The 20849-nt window shown below is 37.8% G+C and overlaps 1 protein-coding gene across 3 annotated transcripts in view; it reads left to right on the top strand.

Moving 5' to 3' along the window:
* Positions 1–19995, top strand: part of DOCK8 (dedicator of cytokinesis 8) — an 87963-nt gene extending 67968 nt beyond the window's left edge. For 2 of the 3 annotated variants that reach the window (XM_068177417.1, XM_068177418.1), the window contains 15 exons: positions 465–561; positions 1248–1382; positions 3380–3532; positions 4592–4750; positions 5503–5603; positions 6031–6223; positions 10773–10916; positions 11751–11882; positions 13504–13638; positions 14192–14281; positions 14728–14964; positions 15614–15757; positions 16685–16791; positions 17652–17819; positions 18416–19995. In XM_068177417.1, the coding sequence (XP_068033518.1) occupies positions 465–561; positions 1248–1382; positions 3380–3532; positions 4592–4750; positions 5503–5603; positions 6031–6223; positions 10773–10916; positions 11751–11882; positions 13504–13638; positions 14192–14281; positions 14728–14964; positions 15614–15757; positions 16685–16791; positions 17652–17819; positions 18416–18479 (2059 nt within the window). In that variant the 3' untranslated portion in view covers positions 18480–19995. Of the gene's footprint in view, positions 1–464; positions 562–1247; positions 1383–3379; positions 3533–4591; positions 4751–5502; positions 5604–6030; positions 6256–6287; positions 6619–10772; positions 10917–11750; positions 11883–13503; positions 13639–14191; positions 14282–14727; positions 14965–15613; positions 15758–16684; positions 16792–17651; positions 17820–18415 lie in introns of those variants that run through there. The other variant, XM_068177419.1, reaches the window with a different exon arrangement.
* The last annotated feature ends 854 nt before the right edge of the window (positions 19996–20849 follow it).

Raw genomic sequence — 20849 nt, forward strand, 5'->3', positions numbered from 1 at the left:
ACTAAACAATGCTTCTATGGCACTGAAGAAATTTCCACTTTGGTCTAGTTTACTGTTTTTACTTCTTTTAATGAAATTGTCAGATCAGTTATCAATTACTCCATTTTGGAGTTTTGTGTCCTGCTACAGGCAATGCATTCAGAAATTACAGCATATATTACTGAACAACTGAACATTATATTAAGTAGCCATTATGCAGATGACTATTAAGGAAGAAAAGCATCTATCTAAACTGTCTAGAGGCCTAGTTTTCAGAATCCCCTTTGTGACTGCTCTTCTACGATAGCAGCTTTCCTAATTTCACTCCATAGTTTTTAAGAAACACTTCTGAGCACTATTGTCATTGTCTGCTCTCATAGGATCATTCAGAATAGTGTGCATTTGTATTCTGGCTTTGTTTAAGCAGCAGGTCATCAAACTCTTGGGATACTCTCTGCTTGCTTTAATTAGAACTCCTTTTGCAGGACGAAAGCTGAGCTAGACCAAGAAGCTCTGATCAGCGGAAATCTGGCAACTGAAGCTAACCTGATCATTCTTGATATGCAAGAGAACATCATTCAGGTGAAAAATAGTACAGTTGGCTTAGTACCAATCCCTGCTTCCTCAGAAGCCAGTGGAAGCAAGATTATTTTTTCCTTTTGTTTCTTAGACAGTGCAAAATATTTTGAGATCTTCTGTAAACTTATATAGTCTTGACTAGAAAAAAAATCATAGGGAGGAGAAAACTTCATGCTTGAAAACTTGTTAGTAGAAAAGCATTTTTCTGCTAGGCTTTTGTTGTACTGGACATTACTTTTACATTACACCACTCATAGCACCTAGTCTCCCCACTGTTTTGGTTGTGGGTTTGATCAGAACATACCAGTATGTCTGTTTAGTCTAGATGCTCAGGATATCAAGGATGCAAGGGAAGGAATGGTGCTTGCCCACCACAGGATCAGTTCCTAACCCAAAGTATACATGAAGAATTGGAAAAAACAGAAGTGGAGCTTCAAAAAATCACTGCAGGAACTCACTGAGCTTAAAAGTGCATTGGAGAATCTTCAGAACTTGGAAAATATTTGGGACTGTTCCCCCTCTGTCAATGTGTTTTGAAATGTCTCCAAAGCAGATGTTAAAAATTAAGAAATTGCAAATTCCGAATTACTGGATGTCTCATGGGCTGAAGAGTAGAACTTCAGTTTCCTGTGTGCCAGTTCATTGCTGAATTACCTCATACAGTTATTGTTTTTCTCCCTACTATGTAGGCGAGCTTTGCAGCAGAATGCAGAGATAATCTCTTGGGAGGAGTTTTGAAGGTCCTGGTAAATTCTCTTGGCTATGATCAGAGCACAACTTATCTGACTCATTGCTTTGCCACACTCAGAGCACTCATTGCCAAGGTATGTTCTTGATATACTTTTGTTTTCATGCTTCCAATCAAATTAATAGAACAGCATTTGTAGAGCAGAGCTGTTTCCATTCACTTACCACTTTTCTTTGACTTTTATTAAGCATATTTTGCATATGTAAGTACAAATTACTATCTCTAGGGTTGTTACAGGATTTCTACATATGTTGTAAGGTTATTTCACTGACCACACAAGATGGAATAATTAAATCTGAATAATCCTGTGGGTTTAGCAGTCTACTCTTAAACATAAAAGATTTACTAATAAAATGGTAAGCAATTCCACACACTTTATTTCAAATACATTCTGATTTTAATTAGGAATCTTAATGCCAAGAACTGCACAAGAATTCCATAGAGTCAAATTTAAGTTGTTATATCAGCAAGACTAGGTTCCAGTCAGATGGGCAGCAGAGAAATCAAAACTCATGAGACATTGAGGGCATCATTCTATGTTTCTATTTCTAAGATGGGTTTCAAAATTCTAAGTAGATTCTAAGAAATTGATAGTTTTCATCTTTGTTCTGCCTGAAATCTAAGCCAAATCCTCATCTCTCTTCCACTTCTGTATTACCAATAAAAAAACTCCAGGTCAGAAAAAAAACAATAAAGAAAAAAAAATAACCCCCCCACACACACACCAAAAAAAAAAAAAAAAAAAAAAAAAAAAAAAAAAAAAAAAAACCAAAAAGAAAAACCACTTGCAAACTTCAAACCATATAAAGCATATATGAGGACAGAAATTAACCCAAAGTTGTTTTGTTTATTTTTTTTTTTTTTTGTAATAGAGGTCATAAGGGATTGGGTGCTTCATAAGGACTCTAAAATCTTTTTAAGATTAATTCTCCTACAAAAAAGAGCAGCTCCACTAAGGAAGAATCCATGAAATGTTTATTTTCCCTAAACTATTCTAAAATACGAATAAGAAACAGGATACTCCTGTCCAGTTAATGCTTGTGTGCTCTTAAATGCAGATTGGCTGACAAAGCCTAATTACAGGGTAGATATTGGAATAGTTATGAAACTAATAATTATGTTTTCATTTTACTTTATCTTTAAAAGCTAACTTCCAATTAGAGTAATGAATTTTGTGAAGCAATTGTTATTGAAATAGATCTTGTAGTTAAGCTGACTCTGTTCTGTGTTTCATGAAGCAATCAGTCCAATTATTCCTATTACACTGTAAGCATATATATGTTATTTTACAAATAAAAGTGATAAAACCCTGTGCCAGCAGGCTTGTAATATAAATTAGACACAAAACAGTGAGGGGATGGACTGAAGAAAGGCTAGAATTGGGAAATTGGTCTGCAAATTGGAAACAATATCTTGCATTCACTCAGACACCTTTATCAGTCCTGTGTATGTAAATATGGTACTGGTGCATCTGTGCTGTCTCTGCTGAGAGTTTCTTTGGATAGACATCCTGCCCCCTGTATTTATTGCCTGCTATGTGTATTGTGAAGACACTGTAAAGGAGGGTCTGCTATGAAAGCTTGGCAGTGGAAGTTTTGTCACACATCATAGGAGGAAGAAGATAATGGAAGCCTGGGGAAGGGTAGGGCGTTGGTGCAAAGAGCTAAAAATTGCTCTTAATATACTTAAGGAAGTATTTGGATGCTTCATCAATCATTATGTATTCTGAAAATAGCAAATCTCCATACTTCTAAGAATTTTGCAATATTTGATGTTTGCAAAAACTCCTGGAGCGATCATACTCTGAGTTTATTCTGTCTCTTTCTCTTTTTTCCAGAACACAAACCCTTCTTTTCGAACCCTTCTTTGTAGAAAATCTTCTTTCTTGTAGAAAATCTTAAAAATGGAATCTGCAGCTTCACAGGAATCAGAAATCATTATAAAAAGAAGTATAAAATGTAGTTTTTGAACACTTTGGACTTTTTGTGAATCCTGTGACTTTTGTGCACTAAGATAATTATGTTTTAATGGCTAGAAATAAGAGTAATAAATGTTTTCTTCTCTTTCCCTTAGTTTGGAGATTTGCTGTTTGAAGAGGAGGTTGAACAGTGTGCTGACCTGTGTCAAAGAGTTCTCCATCACTGCAGCAGCAGCATAGATATTACACGCACTCAAGCCTGTGCAACTCTTTATCTCCTCATGAGATACAGCTTCAGCTCTACCAGTGTAAGATTTTGAGAACAGCAGTGTATTTTGTGCCACCTTTTTTTGTGATCAATAGAAACAAAGACTGAAGTTGCAACAGCAAGTAGAATGCATGTGCAGTCACCTGGTCTGCTGTTTCACACATTTGAGCCAAGAGAATTGCTAGAAGTGCAGGGGGAAAGTAGCTTTAATTATTGTTCATCGCTTTGATTCAGGAAACATGACTCAATATTGTCCTGCAATATCTAAAAATGCAGCTTCAAACAGAGCAGCATTAGGCCTGTGACAGTAAAGTCTATACAATGCATAAGCAATACCCTTCAGGCTTTTTTCTTTCATTCCTGTGTCAGAATGACTCAGTCTAGTTCTATGCTAATACAATTGCAACCTCAGTAGAACTCCTGTATACTTGTATTAATGGGAATTCTTCGCCAGCACCTTGGTCTTAGAACTAGGCTCTTATTTTTGCCACACATGTGGAGCCAAATACATACATTATGCATGTAGATTAAAAATGTTCTAGCACAAAAGCATATGCATTAGCATTTTGGATATCATCTGATCTTGCACAGAATTTTCTTCAGTAGTTATTACTTTAAAAGTCGTGGATATGTAAAAAGTTTAAGCTCTGCAGAAGGAAAATATACTGCAGCCACACCGTGATCATCAGGGTGTAAAGCATCCCCAGTTGAAGCTCCCAGAGGCCTTTTGCCTCCCAATTTTGTTTCCAGAATGTTTTTCCAGTCATTCTTCCTCATCTGTTTCAGTGTGTGGTCTGATCCACACACCCACTGGCCTGTGCAAAGGAGGAAAGGGGTGTTTCTGGCTTTCTCCTGTCTCAAGCAAGCATGCGTATTCCAAGGAATATTGTAGCACCAAAGTACAGACATGTCAGAATTAGGGATCTTTGGCTTAAGTGGGTAAAACATGATTAGGTTTGATGCACCAGAGGCCACTTTTGTGAGCGGTGAGTCTACTGCACTCAGTATGGACAGGAGAATCACTTTCATAGAGGAGGTAGACATGTGAACTGCAGTTCAGCCATCATTCTTTCATGCTTTTGTTTTTTTCTTCCGGAAGAATTTTTCAAGAGTGAAGATGCAGGTGACCATGTCGCTAGCTTCTCTGGTTGGAAAATCACCTGAATTTAATGAGGAATTCCTTCGACGATCCTTGCGAACCATCCTGGCCTATGCAGAGGAAGATACAGATATGCAGGCAACACCATTTCCCATTCAGGTTAAATCTTTTATGGCATCTGTGGCTTTTATCGGGACCTTTCACATAGGACCATGCTTGAAGCAAGTTCTAGATCTTGGTCCTTCAAAGCAATGAAAATAAGAGATTATTACATGAGTTTATGTCTAGCACAACAGTAAGTGGGGAAGAAGTGGATATTATTCTATAAAATAAACTCTAAAGAATTTTCCATGAAATCACATTACAGGAGAATCATCTCTTGGTTTTGAGTTCAGCTTTGTCCTAGACCCCAGCGGGAACTATGCCCTCTAAGATTTTCCCAAAATGGAATTTGATTCATTATGTTTTCAGACAAGTGGCACCTGGGAAACTTCTCTCTGTTTGCCAACTTGTAAGGTGTCAGCAGCAATAATGAGAAACATGTCAGACAACTGTCAAACATTTTGTTAAAATTCTTAGAGTAACTCAGGCTGTGCTGAAGACTTACAAAAACATCTGGTTTCCGATGTAAGATCAACTAAAGCTGAACTCCATTAGCACATTTGTTTTTTTTTTCATTCAGAGATAAATAGATCAAAGGATTTCAGCTCATTTTGATCAATTAAAATGTGTGTGCGTAAGATTTGCTATGTTAGCAGCCGTTGCTGCATTACATAGAACTGAAGAAAACATCCTGACATTTCCTTGGGTAAAAGAGGCTTAAGAAGAGTAACATCATCTTGTGCAAATGCTGTTGTTTTTCCAGAAGGAAAAAATAAACACATTGCACATTGATCTTTGCATTGCTTCAGGTAGAGGAGCTACTGTGTAATCTGAATGGTATCCTGTCAGACACGGTGAAAATGAGGGAATTTCAGGAAGATCCTGAGATGCTGATGGACCTCATGTACAGGTGAATCCATTTAGAATTGCTACTGAGAAAATTCTACAGTGAGGTGAGCTGAACTATGCATTTCAGGGACAAGCTGTAACAAACTATCTGTGCACATTTCCTCTTTAGCAGAGCTGGTCTTTAGCAGGAGGCCCAGGCTGCAGCAGTAAGCACATTGCAGTTCAGCCTCTGGGAGGTGGACATAGACTTGGGCAAGGATAAGAGTCAGGAACATTGAGGAGCCTTGGATGCAGCAGTTTTACTTTCCTCATAGCCTCTCTATCTCCTTCCCACCCCTGCCTAACAATTTCTTTTGCTTTCTGTTTAATGAATCATAGAGAATAAAGACAGAGATGTCTTCTTCCATTCATCCCAGGGGAAGAATTAAAAAGGTATTTTTGTTATTTGAGAAGTGATCATTCACACCTGTTTTCTGGCCTGTGTTCAGAATTGCAAAACGATACCAGACATCGCCGGACTTGAGGCTGACTTGGCTGCAGAACATGGCAGAGAAGCACACCAAGAGGAAGTGCTACACAGAAGCAGCCATGTGCCTGGTCCATGCTGCAGCACTGGTATCAGAGTACCTAAGCATGCTTGAGGATTGGAACTATCTCCCTGTGGGCAGCATCAGTTTTCAGGTAAAAGGCTTTGACGGCGTAAGGCAGCTCTAGTGTGTTTGTTCTTGTGCTAAGCAAAGCAGAGGTGCATGTATGGGGCTGATGTTACGATGGCAGTCTCCAGCTTCTATTTCCAGCAGTTTGATAATGAAATCTCTCATTTGCTAAGTAGAACCCCTCTATTTTCACATGCTTTTTCTAGGGCTGTTACTTACCAACTGTGACAGATGCATCTTTCAAACTTCTTTCTCATAATCTAGATAATTGGAGCTGCTCAGCTCTTTCAGGCGTGTTCTCCAATCCTTTGACTGCCCTCAAGTGACTAACCAAACCCTTTTGATTGATGAATAATACAATCACTGCAGTCAATCCAGTATATCCAAGTCAAGTAAAAATATCCCATAAGTTCTTTCAGCATGAGCTGTAGCTGTCACATTCTCTCACAGTCTCTCTGAAGACTTCACTGATTCTTTTGGCATTGTTGAGCTCTTTACTCAGCAATAAACTGATCTTTTCCCAAAAATTTTCTTGGGTTTAGTTTTTCATCTTACTTTTCTACATTACATAGTTGAAAGCATAAGTCCTTGTGGTTAAACTTTTTAAAATGCAGATATATATACACTTAGTTTATCAGATTATGCAGTTACCTGAACTGACTTCATATGCAAATTCAATTATTTTAGTGCTTTTCTCCACATTATTAAAAATAAAAATGGTCTAACCTTTAATTTATTGCCATGTATTGATAATTTCTCTTATGTCATGACTCTGAAACCAGTGAATTGTTGGCTGCAATGATTAAAGTAAATTATAAATAATTTCAATTAATTAGTGGAATATTTTGTAGGATCACCTTAGATGTTATATAGACATCTACTGTTTAGACAATGTTACCTTTATTAGACTGTAATCTCTTTCTTTAGAAACTATCAGGCTTGCATATCTGGTGTTGATTCAGGTTAAGTACAATACTTTTAAGATTTTCCTTAGTAATTTCTTATCAGAATTTCCACCATTTTGTCCTGGTGTAGTCTGATAAACCTACCACCATCTGCTCATCTTGTACACTTTAAAGTAGACGATCCCCAAAGCATATTTCATCTTCTGGAACCTCCCCAGTTTTCTAAAACAAATGGCAGCTCAGGATTCACTGCTTGAATACTCGTTTGCTTAGCTTTTTTGATCTGTTGTGGAGCACATTTTATTGTCAAAGTGAGTTTGAAATACCTAACACTAATATTTGGTGCATTCATCATCGCTTAATAAAACCATACCACCTGGGGTTTTTCCCTTCAAAACAGTAAATGTGAATGTGATTGAGCCACTTGGCATTTTGCATTGAATTTAGTTTGTTGGGCATTACTATTTGCAATTACACTTCAGCAATTAGGTTATGGACAAATGTTTACTCTTAATTTTCTTTAATATCAAAGTAGCTGTATATGCTCTTAATGGCTAAACTTATGGCCATGGATTTATACTTCTGCCATTTTGCATTCTTTATCAATTTTGTATACCTTCAAACTTCTAACTTCCATGCATTACTATTATTTACCCTTCTTTTCTCTCTACTTGTTGGATACTATCATCATTTGGATATGAGTGAAATCTGCATTTCCTCCCCAATGTCATCCTGCTCCCAGGCTGCCTTGAGTGCTTGTAAGCTCACACACTTGACCCTAATGCAATTCCTCCCTCCATTGCTCCTAGATTATGCAGGTTGCTATAAATGGATATGTTTTCATTTATGTTGGAAAATTGAAGTCTATTGTGCAAGGCAGAAGGCAAGCGAAAACTTAGGAGTATAAAAGCAGCAAATCAATTTCTCTCATCAATATGCTTGTGTAAATACATTTTTTTTTTAATAGTTGTCCCATAGGAGAGAGGTAATAAAATGCCCTAATGACAAGGTCCCAATTACACAACTCTTTATCTGACAGGACAATTTTGAATTTCAGTTTACTCAATAACAGTAATTAACTATAATAACCCTTTGCATTTTTACATAGGCTTTCAACAAAAGGTTTTCCATTTATTACAAACAGGCTTATGTTTTATGGCACCTGTGGAGATCTTATTCAGATGACTTTGTTAAAAGAGGGAAACACTATGCAGACTGGCTCAGCTTTACATGTAGTTACAGGTCTCACTCCCTGACTCTTTCTGTGATCATTTCTTCATTTGGCTCAGATATGAGATCAACTAATATTGGTGATATGCATTTAGTTGTGGAATTGAGGGTGATAATAATGTGAATAAAAATATTACTCTGGATGAGTAGAAGTATTACCTCCTTTTTACAGATGAATAAAATGAATCAGCAAAGGATCAAGTCAGTTCTGATTTTGATCTTCTGCAGTGAGTCTGTTAGCATCCAGAAAACTGATTGTCAGTAGAGTAATACTTTTCCTCATATTGTACCAGACAAAATGTTTCACTATATGCAATCAAAACTATCACTCAAAATCAGAGTGGGGCCACTTTCAGTGGGATTCCCTTTGAGCTTAATTCATATTTACACTAAATCCCCTTTACAAACTGTAAAGAAGAATTAGTGAGATTATGAAGTGCATAGGGACTTACTTTAAAACCACTTTGTATTAACACAGACAAGTACTTAGTGTGTGTGTCTACCTGCTGAGGTACATGGCTCAGCAGCAGCCTAATTTGCCTGGGCTGTTTGGGCATCTAGGTTGCAGGCCACCCTGGCCTTATTTAACATGGTGATAAGGGCTGGGGATCAGAGGGTTTTTTTAAGTTCACAGAAGTACTTATTTTCCTTAATGAAAACTAGGCTTGTGAAATTCAATATAATTGCTGATAAAATACATGGTGATTTATGTATTGCCTTTATTATATAAGGGATATGTAAAATTCTTCAATATGAAAGGTAGATAAAGGCTTAAGTTGGGTGAGGCATGTCCATTTTGCAGAAGATCATGCAAGCCCCAGGAGTATGTCATGCAGACTCTCTCCTCTTAGAGTGCATGGACTGTAAAACATGGAAGTACATTCCTGACATTAGTTATTAGAGGCATAAAGGTGGAGAAGGAATAATTTGTGTCCAAGACTTTCTCGTTACTTTTGTATATAAATCACTTCTCTAGACTCTCTTCTATTTGCTAAAGGAAAATAAAAAATAATAAAAAAAAAATTAAAGCCACCAGAGTCACATGAAAACAGTCCTTAATGGCTGCTGTTACAGAAAAGGAAAACTTGAAATTAATCTGCATGGCTTGTGAGTTTCTGCAGATATGAGCCAGTGAACCTAAGTCTGGTTGAAGTCACTCTCTTCAATGACACTGGTCGGTAAAAAGTGGCATAGGTGTGCTAAATGTGCTGTAGTTCTTCCTCTGGCCAAAATTCAGATGTATTCTTAACTCCTGTGAATGCTATTCTGAGGCGGTGCTCACCCTTCCAGTGGTGCTGACATGATGTGCAGACTAGGCAGTGTGATGGCAGCAAGGTTGGAGTAAATTTCACCCATGGAGAAATAAATACATCCATAAAACCCAGAGGGGAAAGCCCAATGCTGCTAGTGGTGTGTGATGCCAATTCTATATCTGAAGTCTGATCAATAGTAACAGCCCTCAGTGTCTCTGCTATTTTATAAAGATGCCTTTAAGGACTCAGCTAGCTAGCCAGCTGGCATCCATCCTGCACTCAGACAGATTGTCATTGCCAGTTTCTGCTGAAATGAGATACTATGCCACTAATTTAACTCCTTTTAATTAATAGAAAATCGAAGCTTAGCCTTTGTGCTGCTGCTGAAAGTTACATATGCCGGTCCCATACAATATGTATACATATTTTGCTGTTATTTTATACATATTTCTATATATTATAAAATTTTTTATGTTGATGCCACCCAGTGTCATATATTCAAAGAAGTCCTAAAGAACTGTAAACATGTTATTTAAAGGTCTAGATTCTCAAGAGAATGACTTCATCTAGTTTTATTTAAATGCACAGTGGGATCCATAACATTAACAAGAAACTCAGTAAATTCTGCAGGTGTGAAGTGTAGTATGGCAGAGGATGAACCAAGAAGAAGCAATCAATTATTGTGGTTTTTAGTATGACATTGTCTGTGTCCTACTTCTCCTCTGCTTAGAAAAGGTGGATAAAAACCTGAAAGTTCAATTTATTCAAGTAGGTGGCAGGAGGTCTGGAGTGCAGTTTGGAATTTCCCACCCCTAAGTGCCAGCACTAGGAAGGGCACATTGCTTGTGACCCTAGTAGTATTGGGAATTGAGCTCACTGCAAGCTCCATGGAAATCCAGCCACCAGAGAAGAGCTAGTTTGACACCTACAGGAATCTGCATTTTAAACCTGAGGCTAGAAAGAAAGCTCATGATTCTTACAGTGAAACTCCTGATCTGCCATCTATGGAGATTTATGATGTTACTTTCACTTCTAAAAAAGAATGTAACTATGTGTCTCCTGGTTGCACCTGAAAAAACTAATTCCTCTTCCCATCATGTAAATATGTTGAAACAATTTCTTCCTCAATCTTTGTGAAGTACTGTTGATTTAGGTTTTTTTATTTGTGTGCTTTGATGTATTTTAGAACATTTCATCCAATGTGCTGGAGGAATCTGCTGTTTCAGATGATGTTTTGTCTCCAGACGAAGATGGCATATGTTCTGGGAGGTATTTTTCAGAAAGTGGACTGGTAGGCCTGCTGGAACAAGCTGCAGAGCTCTTCAGCACGGTGAGTGAGGACCGGAACCACCAGGAGGGAATGGATAGTGGGCTACCTAAGCCAGATCCACAGCTTCCTTTCCTGCACATGAGGAAACAATGTAGTACTCCTAAACCAGGCATCACAGACCTGCCACAGTCCAAATAACAAAAGGACACATTTTTGTCTGTCCAAATACTGCCTCAGTCGGATTGATTAACCTGGGCTTTTTCAGCCCAGCTCAGTCACATACCCACCTCTACTGTGCAGACCACTGGCAACACCAACAGAAAGTGATTGTCTCAGACAGGAACCAAGATTTTCAGTTGCTATTATGATGAGATAGTACATTTAAGAAAAAGATCTTGCATAAAGTATATATTTTAGGAGGCATGTGAGAGTTACTCCTATACTTTTATAACACATACAACCAAGATCCTCATAATCTCCACTTACTATATAAGGACTTGTGATTTAGCATCTCTAAAGATATCACTTGGGTCCCTTTGTCCAGACACAGCTCTGGTTGCCCTGAACCATACATGACAAACAAATTCATTTCCTGCTGCTAACCTGCATTTCTAGTTCTTGTAGCCCTGAGGCAGAAACCAGGGCTTTACACAGGAATTTGAGCTCAAGAGCCGAACAGATCAGAGATCCAAATTACATCCAGTTCATTGTTTGCTGTTCAGAATGGCCCATTTACTATTACTAGTTTTCAGAACACCAAAACAAGCGACATAGCAGATTAACAGATGAGTCCTATAAATACCCTTTTCTCCATTGATAGAAATATAGTTTCTTTTCAGAGTGCATGAAAACTCACTTAGTTCCTTCCTCTTTTTTTTTTTTTTTAATTCTAAGGGAGGTTTGTATGAAACTGTGAATGAAGTGTACAAAATTGTCATCCCCATACTGGAAGCACATCGAGACTTCAGAAAGCTTACCTTGACACACAGCAAGCTACAGAAGGCCTTTGACAGCATTATTAATAAGGTACTTTTGAGGCAAGGCACTGCTAGCAAGACACATTGCTGGGTTGCACTATTTGAGACTGCTGTTAATAAAACTGTTCATGTCTATATTGGGTTTGTGTGGCCAGGGTTTGATAGTGGAGGGGGAGGGTTAAATAATGTCAATGAGAAGCTGCTAGAAACTTTACCCATGTCCAACAGAGCCAATGCCAGCTGCTGGCCAGGGCTGGCCAAGGCTGAGACCATCAGTGACAGTGGCAACACCTCTGGGATAATATATTTTAAAAGGGAAAAAAGTTACTGACCAGATGTAATTGTGCTCAGAGGAGAGACAAGTGGAAAATATATGAGAGCAACAGCTCTGCAGACACTAAGGTCAGTGGAGAAGGAGGGGCAGGAGATGATACGGGTGCCACAGAGAGATTCCCCTGCAGCCCATGGTGCAGACCAGGGTGAGACAACTGAGGCCCTGAAGCCCATGGAGATCCACAGAGGAGCAGAGATCCACCTGCAGCCCATGCCAGAGCAGGTGGATGCCTGAAAGAAGGCTGTGACCCCATGTGAAGCTCACACTAGAGCAGGGAGGAACCACAGGCTGGAGGAGGAGAAGGATTCCTCTCCATGAGCAGTGGGAGAAGCAACATGTGATGAATTGACCATAACCCCCATTTCCCTTCTCCCTGTGCCACTGGGAGAGAAGATGTAGAGCCTAAGGAGAAAGGGGGTAAGATGCTTTTAAAATTTGTTTTACTTCTTATTATCCTGTTCTGAGTTTGATTGGTAATAAATTCAATTCATTTTCCCAAGTAAAGTGTGTTTTGTCCATGATGGTAACTAATTTGTGATCACTCCCAATCCTTATGTCAGCTCATGAACCATTCATTATCGCTCTCCTGTCCAGTTGCAGGGAGGGATAATACTGTGGCTTTGGTGGGTACCTGGCATCCTGCCATGATCAACCCACCAGAATTTGAAATAGTTCCATTTCCTTTTTTCACATAAAAGCTTCCATCTGTTTGGGTCTACCTACATAGCTTACAGTGTAAAAAGGCTCTCCATACAAAAAAAAGCAAAAATGAATATAAAATGGGTATAGCCAACCATATCTGTGTCCACCTGGCCACATCTGTTTAACAAAAATAACTTAATTGTGTGATTGGTTAGTGTTTGTGGTTGTAAAACAGAAGAGTGTTTATATTTATAAAACATATTTCGTAAATATGAAAACCCATCTGAATTGTCAGCACTCATACCGTCCCTTCACTTTCTTCAGAAGAACCTTATTGCTGAGCTTAGTCAGCTTCAAATTCGTATCAATTTTCATTGTAAATTTGCAAAATTTTAATTTTGTTACATGTATTCAAAGGAATTTAGAAATAATAAGCTATTTTGTTTTGTGCAACTTCCTTCGTGATCAGCTTAAATTTTAAACTAGATTGCAATCAAATGTCCCCTTAGTTGTATGCTTTCTCTCCTGTGCTTCTAATCCATCAGCACTGATGACATATAGAAGTGGCTTTGAAATGGGGAAAATGTAGGACTAGTGGATTTTCTTATACATCAATTGGGGGGGAAAAAGGCACCCAAATACTACAATATCCACATAAAGCAGTTGTAAATTTCCTCTTCTTTTTATGAATTAGGGTCAAAAACGAATGTTTGGAACTTACTTCCGTGTTGGTTTCTATGGATCAAAATTTGGGGACTTGGATGAACAGGAATTTGTTTATAAGGAGCCTGCAATTACAAAACTCCCAGAGATTTCTCACAGATTAGAGGTAAGGAAAAACATTATGTTAATAGGACCTCAAATGGTATATTATACTTTTCAATTAACCCACAAAATCCTGATATTATCATTGCTATATAAAAAAAAATCAGTAACAGACTGATTTGTGCCATAGATTATTTCCTTAGTGTTTCCTTAGTATTTTCTTAGTGTTTCCATAGTATTTCCTTTTCACAGTATCCCTTTTTAAAGCATAATTATGTAAGGGAGCCATTCTTTTGAGGCTGTGTCTCTTTCAAGCAGGCCTGTAAAACATTGAGTGATTTTGAGCATGCCAGATATTTGCTTTGGTATCTTTTCAGCTTTTTTATAGAATCACTGTGTTCCCTTCTGGTTGTTTAACTTCAAGTTCTGTGATTGTCTGAGCAATTCACAGTGATCTTTGTCAGAAGATCCCTTACCCTGGCCAGCTGTGGTTTGTGGAACAGTATACTGACTGTACAAAGCCCAGAAATTGTCATGGTTGTCACTCCTTTCTCCTAGAATTGCATTAGCATTGCATTAAGGACTAAAATTCTGGAATAATTCTTTTTCTTTTCTAGGGATTTTATGGCCAGTGCTTTGGGGAGGATGCTGTGGAAGTGATTAAGGACTCTGCTCCTGTAGACAAAAGAAAGCTGGATCCCAATAAGGTAGGGAAAGTACTACTGAGAGGGTTGAGTGCCTTGTCTCACAAGAGCAATGAGTAGAGAAGGTCCCCTTTGCAACTCTTATGCTCAAACATTAAGACACTAAAAGAAACCACCCAACTTGGTGTCTCTGTGCCCAGGGGTATTAAAACCTCTGTGACAGGCTTAGCGAGGTAGCTTGTCACAGAGTATAGAAATTAAAAGTTCTGATCTCTGATCCCTGCCCAGGTTCTGATCCCCAGGGTTAAACTGTGACCTCCTAGATGCAAATTTTGTTAGCTCTGAATAAGAAAATGACCTCTGAAAGATTATCAGCTCTGTGTTTTTCCAGACCATCCATTGCCTACACATCCTTAGGCAATGTGTACTATGGTGTACTTCACATGCGCCATTCCTTTTACATTCCTTGGGTTGTAAAGTACTGTAATGGTTCTTCCCTCTTTTCTTAGGCATACATACAAATAACTTTTGTGGAGCCCTATTTTGATGAGTATGAGATGAAGGACAGAGTCACCCACTTTGAAAAAAACTTCAACATCTGTCGGTTCATGTACACTACGCCTTTCACTATGGATGGGCGTCCCAGAGGAGAACTTAGTGAGCAATACAAGAGGAACACCATCCTAACCACAATGCATGCTTTCCCCTACATCAAAACTAGAATCAATGTCATCCAAAGAGAAGAGGTAATTGGATTTTGAAGAGAGATCTAATTTCTCAAGGACTGAATGAATCACTGGATGGGAAGATTTCCAAATTTATGCTTGACAGAAAAAAAGAATGCTGAATTTCTCAGACATTGCTCTTGTAAACTGGACTATCACAGAAGGGACAGACAAGGCAAGATAGAGATATACTGTGAAGAAAAGACAATAGCCAATGTACATTCTTCTTTTAACCTCCTAGCTCTAATGCTGTGTAGGAGGATATGTGGAGCTCTGTAGCTATACTTCTAGCTGGTAAAGCAGATGTAGGATAAGAGTACAGTCAGAGAATTAGATTGGGCTTAGGGCTGGTTTAGAGACGGAGAAGCTTTATAGTTAGAAATTACAACACCATTTCAGGCATGAAGTAACTTAGAATAAGAATGAATTTATGACAACAGAAGGTCTGATTCACACCTATTTCTGCAAATGATAAGACATCTAAGACCTTTGGATCAGTTGCACCGTCTACCAAGATGACCATCTACCAAGTTAGATTGAACAGTGTTCCTGGGTTTCACAACTACTGCTTCTGAAATAGGACAATGATAGTGATATTGTCATATTTAGAGTAGGTCAACTGCATGCATGATTCAGGTAATGAACCATTTTTTCCTCCCTTTCACTTTAGTTTATTTTAACACCAATTGAAGTTGCTATTGAAGATATGCGTAAAAAAACACAGGAACTAACTGCAGCCACCAACCAAGAACCACCAGATGCCAAAATGCTCCAGATGGTTTTGCAGGGCTCAGTTGGAGCCACTGTAAATCAGGTAAGGGATCCAAATAAGCCAGATGAAGTGTACTTTTCTCACTATGCATTCTTTTTTGCACTCCGATTTCTTGCACTGGAAGAAGTACATCTAGTCAGACACATTTAGTCACTGTGTGTATTTAAACTTCATCCCTTGATATTTAGTCACTGTATACTGTTCATTAGCTATGCTTTTGGTGAAAGTGTTCATGGGAAGCGCTGTCCTGGCTGTAGGAGCAGAAACTCATAGAAATCTTGTGAATGCATCCAAGGATTTTTCATTTCTAACATGCTAGCTATCTCAGCCATTTTGTTAATTCCAGATTTATCCTTGGGGAATGGGAATAATAATAACAATTTTCCTGTGGAACCACCACAAACTCAGTTTCATGGAAATTAAGTCAATACATGAAGTCAAGTCCTGAGTGCCCCAAAGTAAAGCTGAGATGCAATATGTATAACATAAACATACACACAAAAAAAAAAGTCCAGGTAATTTAAAAAAAATTAAAATGGAATGATGAAACCATGGCTGAGCAACTTGGTGCTATGCACAGTTTCACAGAATTTGGGGTTTTTTTCTGAAAGCCGAAATACTCTGTTTCCAACCAATGCATCTATGATGAAATGTTGTAAGCTTTGCAAAGAGTGACCTTTTTTCAGTACTGGGCTCCTCTCTGCTGAGTGGAATTTGTTCCCTTTGTTGTGGAACTGGAGGACGAATTATAACAGGAGAGGATAAGATATGATGGGCAAAATTTCTGCTTGCCAAAGGAAGTACTGTGGGAGAAAGGGAGCTAAAATCCATCCTGTTATGGTAACTGTGCATAGTTTTTTTTTCTTTCGTAATTGCACTCATGAAATAACAAACAGCTTTAAACAAATGTGTGTTCCGTTTTCAGTCTAAGCAGGTGGGTTTCACATTTTCCTGTGTTATTTCTATAAGGGACCACTAGAGGTAGCGCAAGTGTTCCTGGCTGAAATTCCAGCAGACCCCAAACTTTATCGACATCACAACAAGCTGAGGTTGTGCTTCAAAGAGTTTATAATGAGGTCAGTAAAACAAATTTGAAATGCGGAATTACATCAATACATTCAATATTAGCAATACTGCAATGATAATATAACTGAGTAATTACCTATGCAAGTTAGCATGATGAATCCTGGCATCTCACACTTTGAACACTTGGACCACACTTGTTATTTCTGCTTCACATTAATGCCTAGGTCGGCACTGCATTCTCAAAGGGAAGAAACGTTAACACTCTAAACTAATAATGTAGAAATTAAGATCTTCCATTTGTTTTGTCTTCTGACATCTTATAGAAATCAAACATCAGACTATTGCCTTGATTTGATTTTTAATAAAATTACATTCTTACTTAGAAAGCTGTTCATAAGAAAACTCCATCTGTCAAGCAGACACAGTGGTAGTGGCAGACGTGTGTCCTTTGCTTTAAATACATTTGTAAATCTCAACAAGAATATTCACATACAATGATACTCATCTCCTCAGTCCAGACTATCCTCCTTGCTAAAGGATAAGTTAAATAGAGTCAAATAAAAATAAGTCTTATACAGAAGATACAGCTTCTAAGTATTGCTATTGCCAATTTTTCTTTTTATACAGTAAGTAGGCAGCTAGCTCAGTATTCTGCAGTCACTAAATTTGCTTTTTATTGGTTCACTCATGCTTTCCTAATTTCTTTAAAATATCATCTCAATTTATGTACTTGAAAAAAACAGAACTTTCTTATTAGTTCATTATCACTTTAGTCTTGACAAGTTACCAGAGGAATGCCTAGACTAAAAGAACTGGATTCTTGTCCATTTAAATTACCTAACACAAAACGAGGGAGTTTAACAGAAGTAGATTATGTATGTCATGTCTTTTTTTCTTTCATTTTGTCTAGGTGTGGTGAAGCAGTGGAGAAAAACAAGCACCTTATTACTGCTGATCAGCGGGAATATCATCAGGAGCTCAAAAGAAACTACATGAAACTGAAGGAGAACCTTAGACCCATGATTGAGAGGAAGATCCCAGAGCTGTACAAACCTGTAGTGAAAGCCCATAGCATAAGGTATAGTTAGGGGAGGTTATCTGTTGTGGCTATACAAAAATATGTCATTTTTTGCAAGGAAGAAAGGGAGTTTTACTGGAGCTAAAACCAAGCCAGAATATACACTGCCAACTCCAATACTGATTAAAGAAATCTGCTGACTTCCACTAGAGATGATTGTAGTGTTAGCTGTGTTTTTAAATCTCTGCATTCTGGGGGTAGAGGATTTATGTAATTTCAATGCATTGTTAGATAAGACTTCCCTCTCACCCTAACAAATTTACTGGAAACATCTTGTGATTTTTCAACCTTTGAAGCCAGAAAGGAGATAGAACATGTATGGTACCATGTGGTGTTAGACAGCATGAAGCCATCCTTTCACTACAGAAAACATAATCCTTTTTAATCACATGACTGACACAGTCTAATGTACTTTGATTATGACTATATGCTTCTTCACAAAGTCACTGTGTCCAGTTTGGGGTGGGAGAAGAAGAAATGACAACTCTGACCTGCCAACACATAGCAAGTTTCAGCAGAGCTCCTTTTCACAAGACTGGTATTTCTTTGATTGTTTTTCATTTGCCAACTCTATTTATGAATCTGTTTCATTGCAGGGAATCTTTTCGTAACCACAGTTTTAGGAAATACAATGCCCAGACTTCTTCCCAAAGCACCTAAGCACTAGCTGGTTTGGCCATGGAAGAGCTTTATGCTGCAAGACAGAAAAGATGGAGTATTTATTCCACATCTATGAAATCAGAAATCTCTCACAAGACAGCATTGTGCACTTTCTGGACAGCATGCAGAAAAGCATTTACACAAGATCACTGAATGAAAACTAGGGGGAAAATCCTAATCAAGCACATATCACGAGGGCTTGGAAAGGAAGGGGATGCTTTTTAGATACTTCTGTATATATTGTACAATAATGGCCTAATGCAGAGGGGTGGACCTTAGAGTGGCCAGTGACATGAAGCCAGTCATGACTAGGTAACAGACATAGAACTTTGTGTGGTTTGATTGAGGTGAATCCAAATAACATGTATAAGGAATAACAACAAATTATATGTGTTTATAGTCCTTTACTAAGACAGCATTTAACTCGTAGAAGCACATTCTACAAGTCAATCACATGCTTAAATTTTGTCTTAATGAGGAGGGACATAGTTACCTGCTCAGTGTTTGCTGGGCAGGCACTCTAGGGAAGGATCATTTCCTCAGTCAATTTCTGAATGGATTCTTGTCATGGCCCTTAACTGCAGGGAGTTCTGCACAAGTTTTCTCAACCAAATCATGAAGATCAAGAAGTAACAATAGACAGTTCTTGTAGATCTTCTAAAGTTTTTTCTAAGTATAGGGACATGCAGTATAGTGACTTGACATGCAGTTAGTAATCTGTGACATATTTAGCAGAGCTAACAAGCAATAGTTTAAAAAGAAGATGCTAAGCTATGAGTGATTCTTTATTACATAAAGCTCTTACATAGATAACCTTATTGAAAATTAACTACAGAAGCTCACAATGGGGATTTCTTGAAAATCACTTGACTCAGGCTTTACTGCAGCTTAAGATAAATTAGCACATAATTTATAATACCTAGTGCTTGATATTTTTTGAGTCCTAAGCAAATGTCTTACTGAGTAATCTTTACACCACTTGTCTGAATTACAGAAATGTTATTACAATTTTTTCAGATGAGGATGCAAAGAGAAAGGAGAAATTAGGACTTTGGAACTCATTTAGGACTTTAGGAACTCCTTTAGTGAGGCAGTGGAAGAGCTACAATTTTTATTGTGACTATGCTTGCCACATAATGTTTGTATGTTGAAACAAGGATCTGTGAAAGCATTGTAAGTATTAGTTCATCTCCTGCACCTCTTCAATGTTTTGGAAATGATACTTTAATGCTGATTAAAGCAACCAATTCCATTTGCCCAAGCACAGAATTTAATGTTAAAATTCAAGGAAATGGTAGGTTTTTTTCCTTAATGCTTCATATTAGAAAATTACAGTGAACTTTTTCAGAGCTGAGGCCATATGTTTCAAAAGGCAAGGCCTCTTTGATCCAAAAGTGTAAGGGAGATTGAGGCTGTTGCTTTTAGTGGAAACATTTTGACTTTTTATGGTCACCTGCAGCCTTGCAATTTGATAATATGAATATTCCAAGCACTTAATTGACATTTGTATCATATTTTGAATGTGCTTTGTAGAAGATTAGCACAGATGATCAAAAAAGAGGAGATGTAGAAATAGGTGAAATAAACCCTGTAGTTACACAGCACTTGGAGTGTAAGAAAATAATTTCCATCTGTATTCATAGTATTGTTAAATGACATATTCAGGAATAAAAACTCCCTGACTTTGAAGTGAGCATATCCAAAGTACATAAGCAAATGGTATAAAAAGCTCAAAGCAAAAGATACCTCTATGTCAGAGTGGCTTCTCTATATTCAAGTTGCTTTGAAACAGTTCTAGGTTGAAAAATTACTGATTTCCCAAAGTTTTGAAGCTATGAGATCTCTGCCTATCAGAACCTAGCCCTTTCTCTATTGTTTTAAACTTCCAGTTGAGGAGAAAGGTCACAATTTAACATTACTGTTTACAAGATACTTATCCTTTACAGCCTAACTAGCAGGAACCTCAGGTAAATAAATCCCCTAACAAGTGTACAATATACTAGATAAAAGTAATGAAGTGGTTCCTTGAACTGAAATAATACTCAGGATAATATAAATACTGTCAGACTCTTCTCTCCCATTTTACAAGTTGAGCACCTTGCAATCAGATGGCCAGTCTTGCCCTCAGCTTGCATTTCATGTTGTCCCTTCTGCAAATGGAACATGGTTGTACATTTATTTTAAGAGCTGAACTATGTGAAACAAATTTTCTATCTTACAATATTCATTTTGCAATAAAGTAATTGTTACACAGTATATTTTGAAGTGCCTTTGTGTTACATCTTATATCTCAATAGAATGCAGCTGGAAAGAAAATTTCAGTGGGAAGAACATTTTCTTGTAGAAGCATCATTTACCAAAAAAACACAT

Source organism: Anomalospiza imberbis, chromosome Z (genome assembly GCF_031753505.1).
Source record: "Anomalospiza imberbis isolate Cuckoo-Finch-1a 21T00152 chromosome Z, ASM3175350v1, whole genome shotgun sequence".
NCBI lineage: Eukaryota > Metazoa > Chordata > Aves > Passeriformes > Viduidae > Anomalospiza > Anomalospiza imberbis.